The sequence below is a fragment of the Azolla caroliniana genome, unplaced genomic scaffold (genome assembly GCF_043228905.1).
Source record: "Azolla caroliniana isolate FFs.n. ecotype wild unplaced genomic scaffold, voAzoCaro1.0.p SCAF_5, whole genome shotgun sequence".
Taxonomy (NCBI): Eukaryota; Viridiplantae; Streptophyta; class Polypodiopsida; order Salviniales; family Salviniaceae; genus Azolla; species Azolla caroliniana.
In genome coordinates, this window is record NW_028230440.1 from 3,454,168 (window position 1) to 3,480,374 (window position 26,207).

The window sequence follows — 26,207 nt, forward strand, 5'->3', positions numbered from 1 at the left end:
GCAAGTACACAATTACAGAAATCAATTAGAGCCACATTTCCGTGATATCTAATGAACTTATGTTAAACCATTAATATATTTAACCTAGTGTCTCGTTTGTTTATGGAAAAACTTGAGATTTTATGAGAAGTACATAGTTTTAATCTCTTTCAATGTAGAAGGTTGCAAAGCCCAAGCTTACATTAGACCACCATGTGAGGCAGCACACCTATGCTTCAGGTTTTGATTTTCCAATAATTGAAATCAAGCTTCATTATATATATGGCTACGCCTTACCTTCTACTCTATATTTTAGCAAAAATCATGCGTAGATGCACCAGCTATACCATCTACAAGCAAGCCGATCAATCATCCATTCATGATCAACTTGAAATGCTCAAGTTGATAGATCTTGTTCTCGTGCCAAATTTCGTCGTACTTATTAAAACAGATGATATATATCACTCGTGAGGGCATTATAGAGACTTTGTGCTTCAATGTGTGAATAACCCTTCTTAGGAAGGAGACGCATATCAAGAACACATGTATACTCTGGTCCCATAGGACAAAATTGGCCTCTTTATGGACAATAAAAAATTCTAATTCCAATTCTATACCCTTGAAATGCTATTCGTGACACCAACATAGTTAATACCCGTTGCAATACATGGCATATATAGTGGATATGAATATGGTTTATAAAACAATTGAATTAATAAGTTAAACCAAGTGGATACTCATGAAGACCCAACAACCTACATATAGACATATACACTAAAGGTTACAACTCTTAATGCAAAGAGGATCTTGGAGCCTATTGTCCTCCAAATACAACTGTCTCTTGGTTCAAAGAACGGTATCGCCAGACCTCCTTTGATACGAAATCCGCATCTAGAAATTTGGCTAGAAATGCCCAAAACTTATACACATCCTCAAAGTTAGAGAGGAAGCCAAGGGCCACTGTGACCACTCTAAACCCACGCCATTTGTTATCGCTATCAAAACAAGATACCTCACTCAATGAAAAACTCACTCCTTGATTGAGCTTCTCTCTTAACTCCAACGAAGGCTTGACATGATGAAGAGTAGAAACACCTATGGAGATATTGCTTCGATCAGCAAGCCTTTGGACAAGCAAAGGTTGGAGAAGGCTCCCTCTCCAATCGAACAAATTGAAGGCTATAGAGGGACCCCGATCGAAGTTAAGTTTAGGCCCATAGATTTGTATCAACGGATTTGGAGCAGGAAAGCCAGGATGTTGAAGCTTCAACATTGATCCAATAAGCCAATTAATAAGGCACCGATATCGGATATTTGTCTTGCTATATCCTAGTATTTCGGCATGGTCAAGACCTCTACATTTTATCTCGGGTTCCTTTCTGGCGTATGATACATCGTTGTGATTAGAAGCATCAAATTGAGAGCTACTCGAGCTCTCTACATCATCGGTAAATGCCTTCAACGAAGCATCAACAAATGAAGCATCACTCCCGATAAAAGAAGAAGAGTTCAGGCAATCATCGATTTGATTACAGGAAGCTCGAAATGAGCCCACATTCCTTGCTTGGGAGTAAGAGCCCCTTATACCCACATCACATACACTGGATGCATAATGCTCATTCATCTCACATAGAGAATCATCATCATCATCATCATCATCATCATCAACACTATCTTGTACTCTAGAGGAAGGGCAAGATTGATCCACACTAATTACATGGTTTCCTTCATCACCTCTGTCTTCAGGGTCTCCCTCTGATACCACTGGAATAGGGATCAATCTCACCATACCAACTCCTCGTGCAGCAGAAGTACTAAGAAGCCTTTGTATCGCACAACGCTTGATGAATAAGCATCCGAAGCCAGTTGGATCTAATCCGTAGACCTTGAAAAAGGAGGTCACAATGAAATCGGGACGAAATACTGATAGACCAAGGGCGCCCAAAGCTTTGGGCATTAATGCCGAAGCATCGAGAAGGACCTCCCATCCATTCTCTTGTGCTTGATGCATCCACTGATAAGAATACTTTGCACCAGTCATTCGCGATTGAACTGGAAAAACTAGCAGACCTTGTACAAAATCTAGCTCCTCCTGCTCCTCCTCTTCCCCTTCATCAGCCTTCTTTTTCTTCCTCTTTCTCATTTTCTTCTTTAATAAATCATGCACAAAACCCCCATTGTGTTCTCCTTCTTCTTGTTCCTCTGCTTCCTTCTTGTTCTTGTTCTTGGTTTTGTTCTTGTTCTTCTTGTTTTGCATTTTCTTCCGGAGATCAGTCGAGCACAGTGTTTGAGAAGGCCATCGAAAGGCTGAATTCGTAATCTCAGCCCCATTTTTCTTAGCCGTTTCTTCCATTCTGCTCACAGCCTCACACTCGTGGTCATAAACAGTCAGCAGCTTCTTCTTGACGTGAAAAGGATAAGATTCAGCCAAAAGCTTAAATGCCGATTCTCGGCTCGATGTAAATACCATGGAATATTCAGATTCTTGCAAATTAAGAAACTGATATATCCTCTGTTTTATATCATACTCCACCGTTCCTTTATCTGCCCCTCCATATAGAGCATGAGTCGGAAGATTTGCAGAGATATAAGAAACTCCAAGACCTTCTGCCAGGAGGCCATATCCGCAATAATCAAGAAATACATGACCATTTTCGTTCAGATATGCATACTCTGCAACTCTAACCTTGTCAATTTCCCCTGTTTGCCTATATTCTGGATATACTTTGATGAAATTAGTGTAGGATTCGTCAAAAGAGGGAATACACTCATGGTTAGTGAAGCTCTCATCAGGTCTTACATTCTTTAAAGTACAGAAATTCTTCCGAGTAACCTGGATTTGAATTATATCACGTCCATTAGCGTGAGAAGAAGAGGATTTGAAGCCTTTACCTTTCAAAAACGAGCCTCCTACAGGTCTACCTTTCTCCTTTGGTTTGCAAAGTGAATCATCACTATCATCATAGATCTTCAATTCATTGATAGAAGGTATAGTTTCAGCGGTTAGGCAAGAGAGGTGATGTCTTTTCTTGGCTATGGCTGGGTTGGCTTCCTCTGTGTGCTTAGATTTGAGGAACCCAAAACGTGGAAGAGGAAACATAGCTAGAACATGGTAGTACCAGAAGGGTTTCACACGGAGGTAGCAGAGAGCAGAGGAAGGAGAAGAGGAAGAGGAAGAAAGGAAGAGACAGGCAGGCAGAAGACATTCATGATATTATGACTCATGAGTATGTATGTGTCTAAATATGAAGGCATTCTGAATGATTGATAGGACCCTAGTGTTTGTATGATTGATAAAATTGCCCCTAGTAAAAGGACCCTACTACCTAGTATCAACGTTAGTTGTCGTCGCCATCATCGTGCCTCTCCCTAAAGACATCTGCCTTCTCTGCCCTACACACTATCAGTAGTATGTATGTATATAGATGCCAGAAACCACCCTTTTCCCTGGCTTGGTTCCGTTATCCTCACTCATCCTTTGCATCTCCGGCATGTTTAGTGTTTTCTCGTTGTTATTGCCACACTTTTGGTAAAACTTTTGCGATTCTTCGGGCCTCAAGCTTCCCAGCTCTGGGTTGCCACTATTTCGTGACTGTTAGTTTTCTCTATCGTTGACATTGATGTTTGTTTTTTTGTGTTTCGTCAAAAGTATCCCACTAACATGCATGCCATGAATCTCACAACTCAAGTTCAAAACATGATTACAAAAATCAATTACGCTCACTATCCCTAGATAGGAGAAATTGAGAACCAACGGCACATTATATGGTGATGGTATATTGATTTAGCATCAAAACAATTATCTTGATCAATTTGATCTGTAATCCATGGAGGTTTGCCTCAAGACCATGGGTACTATTCATATGAAGGTATCATTGAAATGTTCCGATTTTTTAAATTTCATAAGCAAAACACTTCGTTTTACTGCATCTAAACATCTATCCACTGCAACCAAGAATAAGTCTCTTTTCTCGATGTTGAACATGAGCTATGGATCAAATTTAATGCATATAATATCCATTACATTCTAGCTAGGTCATGGAATTAACTATGTGATTGTGATTGTGTTGACGTTTAAGGCCAAAACCCGGCTTTATGATCTCATTTTTAGCAATCCAAGGGTTGAAAAACAACAATAATGTTCATGAGGGTGATGTACTATACAATACATTTGCTTATAAAAGGCAATTCTATCATGCAAATACATCGTGCATAAACGATTGCACTCATTCTTGAGCACAATTTCACTAATGCATGATTAAATTTGAAGTTTCATGCCATATGGAACAAACGTATATTTTCTAGGCAATCTGTTTGATAAGGTGGAGTGGTTTTTGCTCTACACCGAGGTATTTTTTCAAGTTGATAGCTAGAACTTTACCTCAGTTTAAAAAACAAGGGTAATTACATGTATGTACATAATTTCTTGTACAAAGTGAAGGCATTTCTTAAATCTAATGCGGTATATTTTTCAAGAAAAAACAATTGCTTTTCTTACTCTTGATTGACAAACTCGTGCAACTCAATAGGTAGAATATTACAAATTAAATATAAAACATAAGCAATGAATATTTGGATTAAGAAAATAATGGTTTGAGAGTGTAGAAGGTAGGCTCCAAGAGATAGAGATGTTTAAACCATAGAATCATCACGAAGGTATTCCATGAGAAGAAAATAGGAAATAGAGAGTTTTCTCGGTTGTCTATAAGAAATATAACTTTGCCATCTAATGAGGTGATTAAAAATACATATATATGTGTAGTTCCATAACAAATCATGATTGATAACATAAGCAATATAATAAAAACGTATTATTGGTGGTAGTTCACCATCGAATGAGGTGCTTAAAAATACATATATATGTGTAGTTCCACAAGAAGTCATGATTGACAACATAAGCAATATCATTAAAAAAAACTCATTGTTGTTGGTAGGATCAAAACGATAAGCCTTGACAAATATGTTGAAGGGAAGTTTGGAACATGTACATATATGAAAACATGTGAGTTGTAGGGTCCATTAGTGAGAGTTCCCCCATCCCCCTTGCCTCCAAGGATAGATTTACCGTGAAATGTCATGGTAGATGCTTCTCTTTAGGTTCTCTATATTGTGATGAAGGGCAAGAAGATTGTGTATGGATGCATAGAGTGCATTTGTGCAATTCTTTTGCCAAGTTACAATATTCTTGGTATGTGAGTATCTTTTTGAATCCATATGTGCATGTGTATAGAGTCCATTGGCATGTTCTTTTTTTTCCAAAAAACATTGGCATGTTCATGCCCAACCTTAAGGGAGGATTTTGTTGTCGCTGACTTTTAATAAGGCAACATTATCTTTTCTTTACCTCAGATTGCGGGAAATGTTAAAACATTAGTTCTTTTCTATGTAATGATATACCAACAAATCGTGACATGTGCCAAATAAACCTACATAACTAGATTTGCAACGGTTGTTCAAAACAATGTTTTGATTCTATGTAGAGTTGAGATATTGTTTTAGTTCATTGTGTAAACGTGGAAAATGAAATTGTAAAGCTATCTTTTTAGGAGAAACAAAATGCAACTTGAAAATGTCCACCGGAACTTAACTCATAGCACAACCTTGTAAAACAAGTATCCTATATAGTACCATCGCATTTATATGATCGGATATAAAATCATTAATAAAAATTGAAAATTATGCCAAATTTCAATCAATTGATGATATAATAATGCCTACAAAGAACATCTAAATTAATGCACACGGTGTTTGAATATTCTTTGTTTTTGGCTAGTCATGACTCATGCATTGCCATGAAATCATATATTAACCTTGGGTTGGGGATTGTCAATAATTAGCATGCTTGTTACAAAAAAAACAAGATTTCTTTGATTTCAACCTCATTAGGTGTATTATAATAATGTCTTGTAGTGTACGCGCACATGCGAAAGAGAATTCAACATCGCAACCCTTATTAAAACAAATTAAGCCTTGGCTACCGAAGTGGATATTTCTATTCTTCTTATTGTGCACTTCCCTTCGTTGTTAATATACCCACATCTAACGTATAAGCATGAGGTGGTTTTCCGTCTACATCGAAGTATATGTCCACCCTACAATTTTTCACATCAATTGTTCTTGCACCGTTTCCTCTCCAAACACTCAACTTGACCCAATATCAAGAGAGGTTTTTCTTCATCCAACGGTTTTGTATGCCTCTTCAGTGTTCGTGTTAACATAATTAATGACGAACAAATGAAAACAAATCACGACTTGAAAAGTTTTTCTTTTTGTGAGCGATTGATTTGAACAAAGCATTGTTAGCACCTTTGCTTTGGAAGGGAAAAATGTTTTGAATTTGAAATTTTAGACATCGAGAATGGCTCAAACCAAGAAGCTATAGGATTTCATAATCTTCTACTAGCTACTAATTGAAGTTGGTTTTCAAAATAAATTGGACAATGCAAATTCTCTAAACTTGAATTAGTTTGCAAATGTTTTCAAAATTTTCAACATCAATTCCAATCCCATGCAATTTTTTTATTTGATGGCAATAAACTCTCTTTTTTCATGAAAAAATATCCTCCATTGGTATTAAAAGCAAAGTGGCCATAGGCAATATAGAAAGTATTCCAATATTACATTGAATATTGTAAAGCCGTGCGGAACGATCGTAGCCAATTTCGTGTGGTTTGGTTGAGTGATAACACTTTCAATATTTCGTATTATGTACAATAGTTTTTTTATAAAGCAATAAAATGAAACGTCACTTTATTACTCTAAAAAAATTGATCTTACATTGACATGGCAAATCAATCTTGTTTTTTCAAATCCATTACAAAAGGACCAAGAGATTATGGTTGATAATTCATCATTAAGTCCAATTTTGTGAGAGAGTACCTCGATGTGCTTGTTCAATTAACTACGATCACGCATATCTTTGAAGCAATTTTCACCAAACACATTTGAAGATACCTTAACAAAGAAAAGACTCATCCTCATCACTCTACTGAAATACGAAGGGAAAATCGTTGCATCGTGTATCACATCATAGGAAATAAAATTGTTATAAGTGTTATAGGTTAGGTATGTATATCAATGACATAGTTGAGTATGTGGTAGTTTCACATTGGTCAAAAGAATATTATGCTCCTCATAAACATTGCAGAAAATGCATGTTGTGGGTCTCAAATTGGAATTGTTCCTTTCAAAAACTATTATCATTTCAAAATGAAGTTAGTTTTTGTTCCATTTGACAATATGAATACTCATTCTCGTTTCCTCTCATTTTTTATATTATACTTCGCATTAAGTGGTTAGAGATCCTTGTCACTTTACCTAGGTGAGACCTTTTTCCAAATGAAATTGGTTTTAATGAAGAATATTTCGAATGATAATTTATTAATAGGCCCAAAATTGTATGCTTGATATAGGATAGGAAGATATTTGGAATCGTGGAATGCGTCATTATGTTCGTTTATGTGGTGTTGGTGAAGAGTTACATGTGATGTAAACGAATAATTTAGATCTAACACACATTATCAAATTAATAATTTTAAGATGCTAGAATCTTTAGAAGAATCACGCGTCCATGTTGAATGGAAGAGGTATTATCATCGTGCTATATATAGTTGGGAGGACATATATGCTCTCCCATAGAGTGAGGCATCATGATTGTTTTCAACAATATCTTAACTTTCTCTAACTTTATCTCTCATATAAGGCCCCACACTCACGAGTCACCACTGTTCACTTTATTGTGTTTGTGATTGCATTAATTTCATGCTATATATATCACAATTGCATGAAGAATGAACCCAACACCCTACTAAAACTATTGCAGCCCAATCCTTGTCCATGACTAACCTAACACAAACCACCTTAAGCATTGAAATTTGGGGCAATATTGTTGAATACTATATGAGGATGATCGTTGAAGACAATGAGCTATCATGTTCTCAATGTGAATGATTAGGAACACACCACAAAAGTTAAGGCATTCGACGTAATTGGATCATGTCAAACACAACACCTAAATTTATAATTTGGGGATTCATATTCAACATATTATATTGGTAATAACAACGAGTGTGTAACACATCTGTATGCCATGCAAGGGATGGGCAAAAGTGTTGTGATTCAAAAACTCATAATCAACATAACTTTGCCAATGGAAGGCATTTGATGAGCATGTCACTTGGTCTAGATGCAAAACAAGGGAACTATCTAGGGCTTCGATATGATTACTAACAATAAAAAGAAAAGAGATGGAGATGAATTTAAACTTGAGAGGGAGTTTGTTGGAGTGAAAAATATATTCAAATCATATGAATGTTGAAAAAACGTATTTGTAAAATAAAGATGATGATTGGTTTTACTATTTTCTTGGAAAACATTATTTAACATTTATTTAGAATATACCTTATTTTACAAGCTTATATTATGACAATAGCTACTTTTAACATTAGCACTAATTTAAGGTGTTTTATGCGAACATGTCCCAAAAGTTTATCATGTTGGTGATAGTTCCGAGCAAGATTCATTGAAATACCCTTCGGCTTCTGTTGCTTCCCCAAGTGCCCCTAGCCACCCTATGGAAGTGCAACGACCAACTCATTTGTCTTACTTCACAATTGCTTGAGCTATCTTGGGACATGATCAACTCACTCCCTTTTTCTCAATGAAATGTATAATCTAAACAATGAGATGCCCAATTATTCTCATGCTTTTATCTTCTTAGAGTTGACAAATTCCACCTTCCAAAACATAAACCAAATACTCAAGGGGTGTCTCACTAAAAATAAGAGTTATTTCCAAGAATTATTTTGATTTGTCTCTCCCCTAACAGTTGACCAAGTGTGTTATATGGTCGATCTTCATATACTTTTGTTTTTTGAGGTTTGATCAATGACCTTTCTGGAAAGAAGAGCGTTTTATATGGCCGGGTTTCTTCTTTGACTTACATCTTCCAAGGGTCGACAAATAGGTGTTTCTTGAAAGAAACACTCAACAAGCAACTATATACAATGAAGAATTAGGTTATGTGGTCAAGTTGAGTCTTCCCATATACGTACATAAATATACACATACATACATACATATGGTCATCTTTTGAGGGTTGACAAATGGGCATTTCTCAGGCAAAATATATAGAAAGGATAGTTAGGTTATGTGGTCGAGTTGAGTCTTCCTATATACATACATAATATATACACATACATACATACATACATACATACATACATACATACATATATGTGCGTGTGCCTTTGTGGCTTTCGAGGGTTGAGCCATGTCATTTTTCTGGAAAGAGAAGAGCCTTATATTGATGAAATGGTCAGTAGAATCCTATGTAGGGATTCCTTCCTCTATTCAGAGGGTTGACGACAAGAGAGCACTTCCCCCCAAGGAAACAACGAAATACTCTTGATTTCTTCTTCTTCTTCTTCTTCTTCTTTGGGGGCAAGGGGTATTTCGGAGATTAGGGTTCCCTTAATTTACAGAAATGACCCTCACACGAAGGCTAGATTTGCAATTATCCAAATCCATCATCAAATTCAGAACCAGTACATTTCAAAACATAATACTTCTTCTTCTTCTCCTTCTCCTGCTTCTTCTCTTGTCTGACGACGATGATGATCGCTTCTCGGCTCAGCTGTCGTCGCTACGGCCATGACCATGTCGAAATCGCTCGATATCCTCCACCGGAAAGAACATTCTCAACCTCCAACCTCCCTCTTCTCTCCAAGGTTTCCATGACCTACTCAGGAAGACGATTCCTTACTTCAGATCAGCAATGCCTCCACCGTAAATCATTAAGCTTTGCCATAATCCCCAACACTGCTTGTATATCAGAGGTATGCATCGTTTATATCTCCTACACATAGAAAAATGATATTTTCTGTATCCTACACCAGCACCGCTATTTCAAAGAAAATATCTCAACTTCTTGCAGATAGAGGAGAAGATTGCTATATTTCTATCTTTTTCTTGTTGAACAATACGTTTGTGTACTATAATTCTCATTATAATGGCTTTATTATAATCCAAGGCTTTTGCACTTGAAGTTTCTGTGAATCTAATTCTTATTACAATGATGCTGCAGGTAAGCTCCGCTTGTGCTGTCCATGGGTATTATACAGAACCATTTGCATCAGAAAGGATCCATAATTCATCAAAGAGAAGCTTTGGAATCGGCTATTCTGAAAGGTTTGCAACGACAATGCTCCATAATTCCTCAATAATGGTAAGGAAGAGGTTCAGAATCTGTTGCATATCTCCATCAAAAAGAAGATCCTCTAGCCTTTCCTTGATCTATTCAAGAAGAATATATGATTTCAAACAGATCGATCACTATCATTCAAAGAGACACTTTGAGACTATTGTTCTACAACATCCTAGAATAAACAGAAAACATTCTCAGTTTTCTTTAAATATGAGCATTACAGCTGCGGCCATGGCTGACTCCTCCTTTGAGCTTTGTGATGGACAGTCTCGATCTTTTCATGAGCTTCCTTCAGGCTTGAAGATGGAGGTAATACAACAATTGGCCGAATATACAACTAAATCTGACAATAAGAAGAAGAAGCCTCCTATTGTATTTCTTCATGGAAGTTATCATGCTGCTTGGTGCTGGGCTGTTCATTGGCTTCCATTTTTCTCCACCAAAGGTCATAATTGTTATGCCCTCAGTTTCCTGGGACAGGTTTAATCTTTCTTTGAATTTTTGATCCTTTTTAATATATCTTTTAGATCATAATAGTTCAGATATGGAGATACTGAGGTGTTTGATCAGTTTGCAAATAAAGATCATACTTCAAAAGTGATTGAGGTTTTCTTTTTAGAGAAGATAAGTTATGGAGATGGTCAGATGTTTGATGAATTCTCAGAGTAATGTAGTGGCAAATGCCAAACGTGTTTCAAAAGAGGTAAGACGTGGTCGAGGTTTTCAGTTCATAGAGATTTGATTATAGGTAAGATAAGGAGATGATGAGGTATTTGATCATTCTCAATTTAATGTGGTTGCAATTAAAACTGTGTTTTGAAAGAGGTAAGAAGAGGAAACAGTTTTTCAGTTCATAGAGATTTGATAATAGGTAAGATATGGAGATGGGGAGGTTTTTGATGATTCTGAGAACAATTTGGTTGCAAATCCAGTTCAAGAATATGTATCGAAAGAGGTCAGTTTGAAGAAGTGACCAGATTTTTTTGGTTGATAAGGATTTGCTTTTCTGGTATTGCAGTACCTACTTTTGTAGTTGTTAATCTCTCTAATGTAGCCGAATACTTTGATAGTTGTATCACTCTATAACATACCTGCTATAGAGGGTTGAGGATATCAAAACTTAAAGAACAAGAACAAGAAGATCTGAAAGTATAACCGTTATATATCATGTCAGAATTCTCAAAACGAATTGAAGCGAACTGAGCTACATGCTGCTAAAACTGAGTTATCACTTCTAAATTGACACTTCTGATATCTGCATTTGAAATATAAATAAGTTTTTAACTACTAAACTCTTTAAATTATGTTTTTTAGGGTGAAAGTGATATTCCTAGTGCAGGAGTTGGAGGAACACTTCAGGTAACAAAGATTCTCTAAACAAATAAGAATACATGGCATGCATAAGTTTGGTCCACATCATCAATGGCTGAGACATGTTTTTTTCATGTAATCCAGTAGTCTCATGCAAGGGATGTAGCTCATTTTATTCGACATAAAGTACCAGAAAAACCAGTCTTGGTTGGACATTCATTTGGAGGACTAATAGTTCAGCAGTATTTAGCTCCCAATATAAATTTGTATTCACATTCAGAACTATCCTCTGAAGGTAATGATCATCAGGTGAATTTTTTTTCAGTGCTCATTGATGTGAGGGCATCAAATGATAAACAGAATTTTGAAAATACTTTAACAGAGGTCGAAGAGCCTTTCCCAAGGTTAACTGCTGCAATCTTGGCGTGCTCAGTGCCTCCTACAGGCAATGGGTAAGAGTTAAGTTTTAATTTTGTTCATTTAAGTTGGGAAAAACTCCTAAATCCCCCTAAGTTTTTGTTACTTCTTCTAAATGCCCTTGGTTGAATCCCTCAGACGGGTATGAATTGATTGAGAAAAAGAGATGAGTTGACCATACTCTTGCTCAAAGAACACATATAATTGCTCTTTTGGGGGTTGGCCGAAGGCATTTGGGTAAATAACACAGACTTCAAGGCATTTGGGAAAATAAAGGAAAATGGTAGGCTATGTTGGAATTTTTCTTTTTTACTTTTTCTGGTAACATAAAGGGCCTCAAGCTCAATAATTAACCAATTTTGTATTTCATTACAAAAATGTAATTCTTCTGTTTCTGTTTGTATAACAAAGAAGTCGAAAGGAAAACTCTAATGTATGATTTATAAACTTACCAAGGTTGATTGGGCCTTCACTGTCCTAGCTATGCAACGTTTGTAAGTGACAATAGGCTTGGAAAATGTGAGCCAAACTCAACTTTTGATCATTCATTATATGGATAACTGATGTCTAAAAAGATGAGCGAACAGAAAGAAATCCATATCATTTAAACTTCTCTAGCATAGTTGGTATAATATAATTGATGGTTTAGTTGACTTCCCCTTTTGTCGCTTACTCTTATATTCATTATATAATTTAAACCCAATCGCAATCTAGTTTTTACCCTTGGTAGACTATGTTCAAATTGAGAGGTGTGAGGATAACTTTTTTCAGAACTGGTATGGTCTGAATATATTAAATAAAGAAAATTGATCATGTTAAGGAATACTGTAGTCCAACCCTGTTAACATTTATTGAACAATACAATTAGAAGAATGAGTGTGTACCTTCAACAAATTTTTGATGCATAATATAGATCAATTAGAGGGAGAGAAATTATGTATACAATTTTACGAAATTCAATAAAACCAGAAACAGAATTTGTAACATAGCAGTATCTGGAGAAGTAACAGAGCCTTTAATTCTTTCAGTTATACGCTTTCTACCATTTGTTCCTCTGTATTTGTTAATGAAGATGGTGCATTTCCATGTTTATGTAATGGTGTGGATGTCTGTTTCTCATAAATATTTCTCTTTCCTTATCTTTGTGTGGGTTTATATTTAAGTAAAATCTTACTTCTGAAGTTCTTGTTTGTTTTCTTGACAGACCTCTTGTACAAAGATATCTTATGAGTAGACCATTTGATTCTATCAAGGTGATAATGTATATGATTATTCTCTTGTTCTGCCTAATGTTCTACGAGTATGGAGTTTCCCTAACGCATTTCAGTATTTATGGACATTGATAGGTAACACTTAGTCTTGCAGCGAAGGCATTTGCTTACAGTAAATCCCTTTGTAGGGAGACCTTCTTTTCAAGAAATATGCCATTACCTCTTGTGCATAGGTAAGCAAATTTTGATCTCCAGTAGAAAACCATATGTGATTTAAAGCATATTTGAAGTAGCAAAAAACAAACATAAAATGACTTTGACATGTTATTTTTTTCAGAATTGATTTGTACTGTACCGCCGCCTGTCCCCATAACTCCTATATATACGTAATGTTTAGTACTCCTTTAGAGATTGTCACCAAGGTTATTGTTCAGGAACTAAACCCCACATGGATAGCTTATGTTTACCTTTGCGTTTTTGGATCAATAATGCCTGTGCTCACTCTTGCAGTGAGGTGTACCTTCTCTTTAGAGGGTCAAACTCCTCAATTTTCCAAAAAACAAATCTGGCATTATATCTTTTTCAAAAACGGATTCCAACCCTACCACCATAAAAATCCCAAGATTCTAGATAGTATTGTCTAATGATACGCATTTTGAGGAAGACACAAGAAATACCATAAATTTCTGTCATAGCGGAGTAATATAGTTCTAGTTCTAGCAATAATTATATGGATGACCTGAAATGACAACCATATTCGTCATTGATGGTTCACGTCTGCAGTGATCTCAGTCATTGGTGTCTAATCTAAATACTGTCTCATGGTTCATGAGAAACAAATCCTGCATCTGTTAAAGATCTTCCAAATGTCCTAGTGGATATCGGATGATGAACAAACAAGAAGTATGTATACATCCTATTCACAGAAGAGATCCAGAGGAACTATAGCATGGTATGAAAAGTCTTACAGAATCTTGGCCGGTTTACCTTGCTAGAAGGATCCTCACGATGATAATAGGGTCACCAATGAAAGATAGATAGATAAATTCTATTATCGTCTCCAGTAGAGAGAGAGAGAGAGAGAGAGAGAGAGAGAGAGAGAGAGAGAGAGAGAGAGAGAGAGAGAGGGAGTGACGACAATGATATTTATAATATACTTCTGTCCTCGTGATCCCAGAAATATGATGGTTGAAGGGGCCTGTAGTTGACAAATGATTGTTTACGCTCATAGAAGGAACTTACGTAGATTCCTAGAAGATCGGGTTTCCTCTTGCTTATTACAAGGAGTTCTTTGAGGGTATTGCATATTGGGGTATGATACGTGGCATATTTGAGAGAGAGAGCTATCTATGGGACGAGGCCTAGCCCAAAGGCGGGGATCAAACTTGAATTCTCTCAAAATTATGACTTTAATGTGACTGTGTAAACCACCAAGCCAACAGCCAGAGAGAGAGAGGTGATAATGATGATGATATACTAATGTGTCCACAGGGGGCTAAAGAAAAAGTAAAAATAAAATCTGAAATAAAAAACATAGCTTATTTCTGAATTTCACTGTTTGGATCTTCCATGAGTTTGGTTCTGTGATCAAATCAAGTCAACTAGCAAAGAACATGCCTGATGTTGTCAGGAGTGGTTCTATCCTTGTTAGGAGTTATGGGGAGATATTACAACCAAATAAGAATTCCTGAAAGCCATGCCTAATATTCTCATATGCAATCCTTTCCAAAGTGGCATGTTCGCTTCTTTCCAATACCCTGTGAAACGGTGTGGTGGCACATCTCAACCTCTTGGTCATGGGTATCCAGATGTGTCCTTGGACATTGGCTAAACACTCTAGTAATTATCCCAGTATTGATTATTAATGTGGCTGCACTTTTGAAACTGCACTTTTCCCATTTCATGTGGAGGGTTTCAAATGTGATGGAGTGCAAAGCATGGACTAATGTTCCCCTGTCCCTTCTTTTTGTATGTGATATTCCTCAACATGCCAACTTTCACACCATTTCTGAATCTTGGACCCAGCTGGATGGGAAAAATAACTTTTGTGGTTTTTTTTATGGTTTTGGGCCAGGATTTTGAGGCATTATCTTCACTTTTGATTTGTCCTTGTAAACTCTTTGAAGGGCATAAACCTATATTATCCTTGCTTGTAGGTACCAACAACTACTAGCAAAAAGCTCCAATGTACCACTTTTCAATTTACGAGAACTTAACGCATCACTACCTGTGGAAGTTCCTTCTGAGGATGCACCACCCATTCTTGTTATTGGAGCAGAAAATGACTTTGTTGTGGTAATTTTGATTTTATGGTCTAAAGGAACGGTGTCATTTCACTTCCTTTCATGGAATCGTGCATTGGTATACTGTGTTCCATGTGCTCTTTCTTGAGGATTAACAACCATTGGTATGTGTACAAGTAATTGTGATTTTATGGTCTAAAGGAATGGTGTCATTTCACCTCCCATGGAAACTTGCATTGTTATACCATCTTCCATGTGCTCTTTCTTGAGGGTTACCAACCATTGGTATGTGTACAATGTGTGCTTTCTTGCAAAGCTGCCTTTTTGTAGGGTTGCATTTGCTTGATTGTTCTTGATAGATGTTAAGATAACATGAAATTGTTCTGAACTCATTTTTGTAATATTTTCTAATCTTTGACAAATGCTATATTGTGTGCCATGAATGTTAAAATTGCAGGATATTCAGGGTCTCCATGACACTGCTGATGTCTATGGAAATAACTTAGTCATTGTACCATCAATTGCACATGACATTATGCTGGATGTTGCATGGAATGATGCAGCAGATGTAGTGGCTACTTGGCTAGAAGAAAAAGCCCCTATGGATATGCAAGCAGAAATGTCATCTACAAGAAAATGATGAAGCTGTTTCTGGAGTCACTGTTGTATTTGCACTGAGTCACTGATTGCAATTTTCATTCTACAAGCCTGCATGGATGTTTAAAGGTTCCCTATATAAGAATTTGCTGAATATTTGAGTCTTTCTTTGTGTGAGGTGTTAAACAGTTTTGTTAGATTTTATCATGTTGTGGTTGGCTCATATGTCAACTACACAAAACTGTATCCACTGTTTTCAACTTGCTCATATATTATCATTGACACAAAATTATATCCACTGTTTTCACTGACAACTTATGTTAGTAAGATATGGTGGGGTTTCATTACCTCCAAATGGTGCAAATGTGTTGCTTTAGATTGAAAATTACTTATCCACACCTTGACTCAAGAATGCTCAAATTTGACATTGACATTTTCAGTATCAAACTTCCTACATCAGTTACTGGTTCAACTTTCACATGTACTGGTTCCTTTCCAAATAAAGAGAAGCAATATGATGTGATATATTAACTGTCGATGTAAAAGACAATTTTTGTATCAATGGCATGATACATTAACTGTCAATGTAAAAGACAATTTTTGTATATCTGACGTGATACATTAACTGTCAATATAAAAGACAAATTTGTATATATGACACGATACATTAACTGTCAATGTAAAAGACAATTTTGTATATATGACGTGATACATTAACTGTCAATATAAAAGACAATTTTGGTAACAAATTTGTATATATGACACAATACATTAACTGTCAATGTAAAAGACAATTTTGTATATATGACGTGATACATTAACTGTCAATGTAAAAGACAATTTTGGTATCGAACTTCCTACTCAATGACTCACAAAGATTAAAATTTCAAATATCTTCCTAACTGTCAATGTAAACAACAATTTTGTATATATGACGTGATACATTAACTGTCAATGTAAAAGACAATTTTGTATATATGACATGATACATTAATTGTCAATGTAAAAGACAATTTTGGTATCGAACTTCCTACTCCATGACTCACAAAGATCAAAATTTCAAATATCTTCCTTTAGCTCACCCTTCCAACAAAAGGTAACAATATGACAAGTTCCCCATATAAAATTGGGCAAAATCTCCCAAGTCATGCAGAATACCTTGATTTATAAGATTTACATATAAAAGTAGGTAATATGCCATGTCAGGCATAAAATCTCAATATTTCAGATTTACATATGAATCTTAGCAAGATGCCATTGACAACGCTACTCTCAGCTCCTCTCTTATTTTATGTTTGGATTTCGTGTGTACTTTTTATCTTTCTTCTTACTTGCATATTTTCTTCTCTTACTGAGGGAAATATTTCTCCTCAAAACCTCTTGTCCCATTTTTCCATTTTCTTGATCTTATACTTCCATTTTTCCTCTTTCATCCAGACTTTAATACAACATAAAAGAATAGGAGGAGAGCTCAAGTGGCAAAAATAAGCACAAAACTTGAGGCTCCAAATAACTCTTACAAAGAAAAGAATTGTTGAGGCTCCATATAACTCAGAAAAGAATTGTGTGTCCACATACATTGGAGACGATCAAAAAGTGGCACTATGGAAGCCATACAAATTCATGGATCTCCTCTATTTTGCAGCATACCAACTGTTGGCATACTTTGCATCCACAACAAGATCAACTTTCAAAATGTTCTTTCCATTGAAGGGATGTGACATTGATCTCACCACAAGATCTTTTGCATAGGCTGCAGAATCTGTTGGCCCCTCCAGAATCATTTCATCATGGACCTACCAAAAGGAAGTTTATATCAATACAAAGAACACATGTATTTATCTAGTTTCTACCAACTCTACCTACTCCCACTCAAGTTTTCACTCAGGAATCCTTCATATTCTTTCTATGTCTCAAACTAAAAGGAGCATATATTCCTAGTCATTTCATTGTACTCTTTTTTCCATGGGTTTCCACCAATAACAAAACGAATTACAAAAAACATTGTTTACCTGCAGAAGCAGCCTCCAACCAAGCCGTTTCAACTCAGTATTCCTTGCAATCTCCAGCATCGCAAGCATTGCCACATCAGCTGCACTTCCCTGAACAGTAAAGAGCATCTCTTATTTAAAGAACTATAATAATGCCGGAGGCAATTAAAACTTGGGTTGGAATCCAAAGAAGACCTGGACAGGAGTATTTATTGCAGCACGTTCTATTCGACCCTTCGAAAAATTATTAGCTGATTTTACAGCAGGGAAGTGACGGGCACGACCCAGAATAGTGTATACACAATGGTTCTTGAGTGCATCCCTCTTCTGTATTTCTTGCCATAGCCGTACTTCTCGCCGATCTCTATACCAAAGGTCCACAGTTTCCTGGGCCTCTTCTAAACTTACCTGCACATATATTTTAGTCTTGACAATTCCATACCATGACAAGAGCGGACACACTTCTTTCAGTTACATAATTATATTATTAAGAAAATCTAACATGAAATCAAAACACAATCCAACAAAGTACCAGTTACCAAGAATGCAATATCCAAGTACATTTATGTTTTTCAATATTATACAAAGGACAGCATGAACATAAAAATATAGCCTCAACATGTTACATTTGAGATGATTCTTCCAATCATCAAGCACTTTGGCAATCAAAGTAACCTACAAGGGCATTTGGAAACTGGCAATGTCCTCAAAAGATTGAAAGTTCAAAACCATAGGTTGTTGACAAATGTGCTAAATGTTTCTCTTGTAACAAAATATAAAATTGAGATAAACAATTGAGATCTGTCTAGACCGTAAAAGATAAGCCTTCAATAACAAGTAAATCCTACTATATGATGATAGAATTTAAACTAGCTGTAATGTGAAAAGTAGCACATTAAATAGAAAATTAAGGTACAAACTAGCCATCTAAGCCTCCATGTCTCCGTCACTTAAAGCATTATCGATTTGCATCAATTAGTATAAAATCCAAACGAAAAAGGAACCAATTTAATGTGGCCCATATATCAACTTGTGTCAATACTGATGCTTGACAGTCAGGTGGCTTGTTCATTATCCATGATAACATGGATCTGATGTATCTGTATGCTGAATAACATAGGTGACAAACTCCACTAGTGCACACTAACGTAAGATACCAATTTATACATGTATATGCAGGATGTAACTAGACATGAGCAAAAAAGAACAGAGGAGACAACAAACTACTGAAAAACATTTTGGGACGAAAATTTATCCATACTACGAAATGCACAATCCCATGTAAAATGCACAGGCAGACTTGAAAGTCCAAAGCTAATCTTCATACCTTCCAGTCCTTTGAGAGACCCATAGCTGTTTTACCATAAGCAATAGAGAAGTTCAGCATCTTCGCCTTTCTCCGTTCTGCAGCATATACATCCTGCATGCACAATGGAAATGGATATATCAAGCATAGTATAAGAAAGAATATGCCTAGATAAAATACATAATGTCCAGGTCCCAACTCCATTCGTCCATTACCTTGAGTAAAGGTGCAGGTGGAGATTCCTCCCCAGATTTCGGCTCCCACTCTAGCAGCACATCTCCTCTTTCTACAGCTTTTCTCAAGTGATCATACATATTCATGGCTGTTCTTGAATGGAAATCACCTCCAATGCGAAACGCTTCCAACATACTCTGGCAATTTGCCAGATGTGCTAAGAGTCTAAGCTCTAACTGTAAATCAAACAGAAAACACCAATATCAATTTTACGTAATAAGTATTTGCAACTAAGTATTAGTGGAGAAGACCAAAGATTTTCTGTTTGTGTGCACAGAGACTACAGGTAAATCAACAGCTGAGGACATTTGCAGTAACTGATAACTTTTGCCATGACCTCAATTGTAATAATGATAACTTTTGTGGAGACCTTGCTCACAATACTATTTTTTTGCCACAAAAACCAGGTGTGACAGCATTTGCCTGCACAGAGACTACAGGTAAATCAACAGCTGAGGACATTTGCAGTAACTGATAACTTTTGCCATGACCACAATTGTAATAATGATAACTTTTGCCGAGAACTTGCTCACAATACTATTTTTTTGCCACAAAAACAAGGTGTGACAGCATTTGCCTGCACAGAGACTACAGATAAATCAACAGCTGAGGACATTTGCAGTAACTGATAACTTTTGCCGAGACCTTGCTCAATACTATACTTTTTTTTCCACAAAAACAAGGTGTGACAGCATTTGAAGAATATGAAAAGAAGTTCTCACTTCAACTTTGGAGCTCCTCTATAAAACCATTGGCACTCCATTGGAATCGCGCTATTGCCTTTATGATCATGCTGAATCTAGCTCCAAACAATCATCATGAATGGCAGAGTCATCCTAAATACTGTCAACTGAGGTTATGAATCTAGCAATGCAAACCTCCAATAAAGCTGCTTGTTGAATATAGGTTCATAAGAATAAGACCAGACCAACATATTGATCTACGGATATAAATAAACAGGATCGAAAACATTGAAACAAAAGAAAAAGGAGACAGTGCCAGATGAGATATTGAAAATAAACACATCATTGAGCTCAAAACACTTTGATACGTTTTATGAAAAACAGTGCTGAAATACCTGTCCATAATCTGCAACAATTAATGAATTCCCCGGACTTGCTATAAAAGCTTGCCTTATCTTGTAACGGTCTTTCTCTAATGCCGGCTGATTCTGTAAAGAGAACATTCACTCAATATCTATAAAGCCTGACATTTGCATCAATCTTAGCAGGAATCAGTACCTGAAGATTGGGACGCCTTGCAGATAAGCGTCCTGTTTCTGTATTCAGATTCAAAGAGCAGTGCACACGGCCATCAGGGCCCAAAATATCACCACCCTGCCTAACAAAAGATAAACAAATTACAATTTACACTTAATATCACATATGAAATAACAAGACAATATACACTTACTTGCAAAGGTTGTATAAAGCTTGAGATGAGAGTATCAATGGCTGAAATCTCACAAAGTGCTGCAATGGCTTTACAAGCTTCCTTACCATCCTGCCCTCCATTAAAAGCATGATAAGCTTTACCATATACAGTCAAATCCTCTTCAGATTTTTTCTCAGTTTTTCTGGAATCCTCAACCCCTGCTGATGTTAAAACAGCATCACAACCCCCAGGAATAAAGTCTTCCTCCTCTTCAACCTCATCACAGTTAACTGAAACTTTGCCAGCAAGATTCTTTAATGCTTGCATGCTTACAGCTGGCAATCCACTGGATGTTAGTGTTTCAACAGGTAATTCAACACCTATTCCGCTTATTTCAATAGTCCTGAATTTCAATGGAGCCTTTTTGCCTTCCTCTATATAGCCATCAACGTTAGGAATTTTGAAGCTGCGGGTTTTACTAACATTTTGGAACCTGAAATTCTACCCACATCAAACAAGGTCACAGAAAACAATAAACAAAGAAAAAATGCAGCATGTATGATCCCAATAAGATTAAAAAGTGTTATGAGAGTAGAATGAAAATATATACCCGCCAAATAGTAGTTGTCTTATTTGGGCATCACTAGTCACATTTATATATTGTGCATTACTGCAATACTTAGCCGCCCATTTACGAAATCTGCTTATCGATGTAGCACGTTCCTTGCATGCAACTTTTTCGACCTCTGCAAGATAATCTCGATCCACAAGCATCCCATGTGCTTCCATCCCAGCCAATACATCTCCAAAAGGTTGCCAAAAAGTGCAATAGAAGTCATACATATTGCCACGTTTCTGATTCTGACAATACCATTCTCTTGCTTTCAGTTTTTCATGTAGACTTTCCCACAGCCTCCAAGTACAAAGAGCATCACCTGAAGAATAGCATATCCATCTCTCTCGGAGGCTTGGGCTTCTTTGTAATTCTTCCACTGGGGGAATAGCCTTTAAGCTACCTTCCGTGCCATCCTTTTTCAATTTGCCAACACCAAAAAGCTCCTTCATTGAGGTTTTCCTCGTTATCATATTGGCATCCCAATTATGTACACCATTCATAACATTAATGTCACTGGTTAACGATTCAAGGGAGTAGCCTCCCTCGGAGCCTTTTCTTCCAGAGTGCCAAAGGCGTGCAAGATGCATTGTATCAGCATAAAATCCCGACACTTGTATTCCATGGTTCGCCAAAACATGTTTGTCAAAACTGAAGTTATGCCAAACCTGTCAGCCATTACCAAGTCCCGGCCATCCAATGACATCAAAGTTAATATCAGAAACTGGAATACCAAACGCATATTTATGGTTTCTCAACCAAAACCATTATTAGCGATAGACCAATGAGGGAGGCTTACCAAACTGATGTTAAGATGAGATATGTGTATTTTCATCTACCATTAATATCTAAAAACTCTATAGATCTGGATTAGATATAACATCAGAGATACGTGTATTTTCATCTACCATTAATATCTAAAAAGTCTATAGATCTGTATTAGATTTTCTTCTAAATATCAAATACATTCACTAATCTACGATCATATTTCAGACACAAAATATTACATGCACTAAACATATTTCTGAATGTACAAGTCCAAATATCCATAGATCAGAAAGCATTAATATCACTGTTTTTCCTATCAATTTACAGTAATATCATGACTCATGTGTCTAGATAACATGGCACTCTGCCCATGGTTAACTTGATTAAATTTATGAGCTTGCACCTCTTGGGTTGGGAACTCAAGTGATGAAGACTGTGCTCGTTACATGTGTTTGTTTTGCAGTATATTTTTTCTCTTTATTACCCTTGTATTTTCCTTTGTCTTTGTTGTAATTTTCTTTAGGGCTTTCTTTTTCTTCTTCCACATTCATCAGTTCAAAATGATGATTGAACAGCTTTCCAGAACACTAACCTTTCGAATAGTTGAATCTTCAAAGTAATCTTTGAAAGCATGCCATATTTTACTACGAGTGTCAAGGACGTCAACCCAGATGCAGTTCTTGCCGTTCCCAAAGTCAGCATCAGGTCCACAATAGATACTGAAGCAGATGACATTACCATGTCCCACAGGGCTTTCTTTCTTTACATTAATATCTGAAACCTGAGACAAAGAAACCCAGACAGTTCATGGCAACATCAATAGATCCTTTATCAGATAGCTGTTTATGAAACTAGCAATCAGAAATTAATTGACCAAAACTCCTTGCTATAGAAATCAGATCACAAACAAGTATCAACACTCATGACATGACCAAGCAAGAACAAACAACTTAAAAGAAGAGGATTTTGTTGATTATAAATTACTATGTGTAGAACCTCATGTCAAGATCATTAAGAATGCTGCTGAACATTTTGTCATTGAAAAAGTTAGAATCAGCACATACCTCAGTATCACATGCATGAATGAAATCCTTATAATCTCCTCTGAGTTTTTCGATGACAACTTGTGCAGTTGCTAGGTTATCGACAATAAGAATGTCCTCTATCATGCACACCATTTGTGATGTTTTTCTTTCTGCTAGTTTCATCTGTGGTGTCTCTTTAAGATGGGTAGTTCCACTGGAATTGGATCTGTAATGATCGCTTATTAAAGCTCCCAATGCAATACTTTCCACATTTTTGGAATCAGCCTCTTTACTGATGCTGCTTGAGTAGGTGCCTGGTTCAACTCTAGCCTGAATTTCCGGTGCATTTTTAACCTCCTGATTTGATGTAATATCCAGGTCACAAGTAGTTGTGGCACCATCTAACTGCTGCTTGCTAGAAGTTCTATAATTTACATCTCTTTCCATATATGCATTTTGGGATTTACGGTCCAGCACTGTGACTCTAGGGAATATCTTCGTTTTCTCTGTAATGTGGTTACCTTCACCTTCTTTCTGATCTACTCTAGTTGGAACACCAGATTGCAGCTGCCTGATATCATACATATTGCTTATAATCTCTACCCCACTTTCTGGTAACTGGGAAGTAATCCCCGCCCTTCCTTGCACTTTGTTTCTATCCCTTTGCATTTCATCCACTTCCTCTTGCCTTTGTTGTCCACATTTCCAACTCACAAAAGGTTTTCCTCCCTTTGCAAACGAATCTACGACACTACCTGTTTCTAGCAATTCAGCTTGACCCTGAAAACGTCTGGTTCTCTCTCTTTCTCGCTCAGCCTCTCTCATCCAATGCTCATCAGTAGAAAGACATTGTGATGTCTTATAGGCAGACACCCTGATATGATTTTTTCTGTAAGGAATGAAAAGAAAATAATTGTTATATTAACATATTCAAAAAGATAAAATGATACTCAATACAATCTAATACAATGTCCGACAGGATGGAACGCATTTAAAACTACTTTTTTGATACTTCAAGAATAAAATAAGTAAGTCAATAGCTACATCTGATAAGAGACATTTAACAGAATTAAGAGGAATTTTATGAAATGCTCGTGTTATATCCAAACTTCATGGAAAATACACTTAAGAAAATTTTCCAATGCGTACTTTAATCAAAATACACATGCAAAAACTGATTTTACACGAACGTGGGACATACTCGAATGGGAGGAACACTTTCAAATGTAATATACTCAAAAGCTAAAAATATTCAACACACATGGAAACTTGTCAAAGAAAAACATGCTTGCAAGGAAATGTTCTTATGAAAACAAAAGTTATACGCAAGAGAGAAATGAAATAGACATATGAGAATTAGTCTTATATCAAACCAAATACATACATGAAAACCAGTAGTCCTATGCCAAAGCAAGACATATGATAGTTTTATGGACATAGTCATCCCCCAATAAGCAAGGTAAAACAGATGAACGAAAATGGAAATACTTACTGATCTTCATCGCTGCTAAACGCACAGTTTACTGAATGCCATCTGAGGGAGAGGCAACAGAATCCATTAGAAGTAGTATAGGGAGGAGATAATGCGGCGGGACGAAGAGTAAGGAAATGAATCCCCAACGCCATTAGGCGAGCCAGAGCCGTTATGTGAATAATTCTTCTGCTTTCTTCTCACTCCGTTTTGTGAATAATTCTTCTACTTCTTCTTGCTCCGATTTGTGAAAATCTCTTTTAGTTCTTCTCGCCCCGTTTTGTGAATGATCCTTCTACTTCTTCTTGTTCCGTTTTGTGTATAATTCTTCTTTCCTCTTTTTTCCTTCTTGTGTGACTTCTACTTCTTCCTTCTTCCTTCTTCTCTATTCATCCCTCCTTCTCCTTCTTTCTGCTTCTTTTTTTCTTCCTTCTGCTTGATCTCCCTGTCTGCGAGGCCTTCTTCGGACACGCTTTCTGCTTCACGACGGGTCCTTCGTCTTCGTCGTCTGCAGGCAGAGAGAGAGAGAGAGAGAGAGAAAGAGGGGTTTTCAAACGCTGGGTGGGGTTTTGCATTCCTTCTTATCTTCTTTTAATTTATTATATTAATTAATTTATGGGGACATTCTTATAAATAGATAAATAAAATAATAAATAAATACACACTTTATGTTACATATTTATATGTAATTGTCCAGAAATCAAGATATGTGTGTCAGAATTGTTCTATATTTAGAAGACATACATATATGTACATAGTTGTCCCAACCAAATTAACAAGAGTCTCTTGTTTTGGCCTCCACTTGGTCCATCCCTCCATCCATAGCTCTCACCTCTGCATTCCGCTCCTTGGGGCGCTACGGGGTGGTCATCCACACCTCTAACTCTAAGCTTTGTTTCATGGATTGGGTCCCTCCAACCGATCTAGCTCTCGGCACGTCCCTGTGTCCTCTTCCCAATGCGGTAGATTTCTTCTTCGAGCTCTCCACGTCTGATCCAACATCATGAACTTCTCATGTTTTGTCGAGGCCACGAAATCATATCCCAGGTACCTTCTCCCTTATGTTTTCTCCTTAGCTTATCTCGTTTGTTTGTTATTCGGTAACATATTATCAAAGCCATGATGTTGTATTCATTTGACACGAATTCCAATCCCATAAATTTTGCTCACCTAGTTTCAATTGAGGCTCTTGGATCATTATATGTTGTCATTCTTTTCTTTGGGTGCTATTTTATCAAGTATATGTATATTTCCAGGGAGACACTACAAATATGTATATCTAAAGCTCATGTTTTTTTGTGTGTTATGGATTAGTGTTATATTCATGGATATACACAAACTCAAATCCTTACAAATTTGCTTGAATTTTTCATTTGTAGTTCTCTATTTGTCTATGGCATTTCCACATAAGAAGAAGAGCACGGCAAAATTATATACATATGCATCAAATTATATATCTATTG

General features: G+C 36.6%; 3 protein-coding genes across 5 annotated transcripts; 1 reads left to right on the forward strand and 2 right to left on the reverse strand.

Moving 5' to 3' along the window:
- Window positions 1–671: 671 nt before the first annotated feature.
- LOC147863679 (uncharacterized) lies at window positions 672–3,147 on the reverse strand. Its single transcript, XM_087319394.1, has one exon. The coding sequence runs from the start codon at window positions 3,077–3,079 to the stop codon at window positions 794–796; it is 2,286 nt and encodes a 761-aa protein (XP_087175520.1). The 5' UTR covers window positions 3,080–3,147; the 3' UTR covers window positions 672–793.
- A 6,337-nt stretch (window positions 3,148–9,484) lies between these two features.
- Window positions 9,485–16,401, forward strand: LOC147863680 (alpha/beta-Hydrolases superfamily protein). Of its 3 annotated transcripts, none has more exons than XM_087319396.1 (9): window positions 9,493–9,815; window positions 10,064–10,663; window positions 11,498–11,542; window positions 11,642–11,781; window positions 11,875–11,946; window positions 13,116–13,164; window positions 13,258–13,355; window positions 15,279–15,417; window positions 15,823–16,401. In XM_087319396.1, exons 1-9 carry the CDS (start codon window positions 9,591–9,593, stop codon window positions 16,003–16,005), a joined length of 1,551 nt encoding a protein of 516 aa, XP_087175522.1. In that variant the 5' UTR covers window positions 9,493–9,590; the 3' UTR covers window positions 16,006–16,401. The 3 variants fall into 3 exon arrangements, with proteins under 3 accessions (XP_087175523.1, XP_087175522.1, XP_087175521.1); XM_087319395.1 differs by having other exon boundaries at window positions 9,495–9,815; window positions 11,642–11,789; window positions 11,877–11,946; XM_087319397.1 differs by lacking the exons at window positions 13,116–13,164; window positions 13,258–13,355 and having other exon boundaries at window positions 9,485–9,815; window positions 11,642–11,789; window positions 11,877–11,946.
- A 1,041-nt stretch (window positions 16,402–17,442) lies between these two features.
- LOC147863681 (DNA polymerase I B, chloroplastic/mitochondrial-like) lies at window positions 17,443–25,316 on the reverse strand. The gene is made up of 12 exons (XM_087319398.1): window positions 24,766–25,316; window positions 23,313–24,162; window positions 22,841–23,029; window positions 21,478–22,148; window positions 20,907–21,360; window positions 20,735–20,830; window positions 20,572–20,664; window positions 19,475–19,669; window positions 19,281–19,373; window positions 18,149–18,361; window positions 17,975–18,064; window positions 17,443–17,758 (listed from the first exon to the last, which is right to left on the reverse strand). The coding sequence occupies exons 1-12, from the start codon at window positions 24,897–24,899 to the stop codon at window positions 17,597–17,599; spliced, it is 3,240 nt and encodes a 1,079-aa protein (XP_087175524.1). The 5' UTR covers window positions 24,900–25,316; the 3' UTR covers window positions 17,443–17,596.
- Window positions 25,317–26,207: the final 891 nt, after the last annotated feature.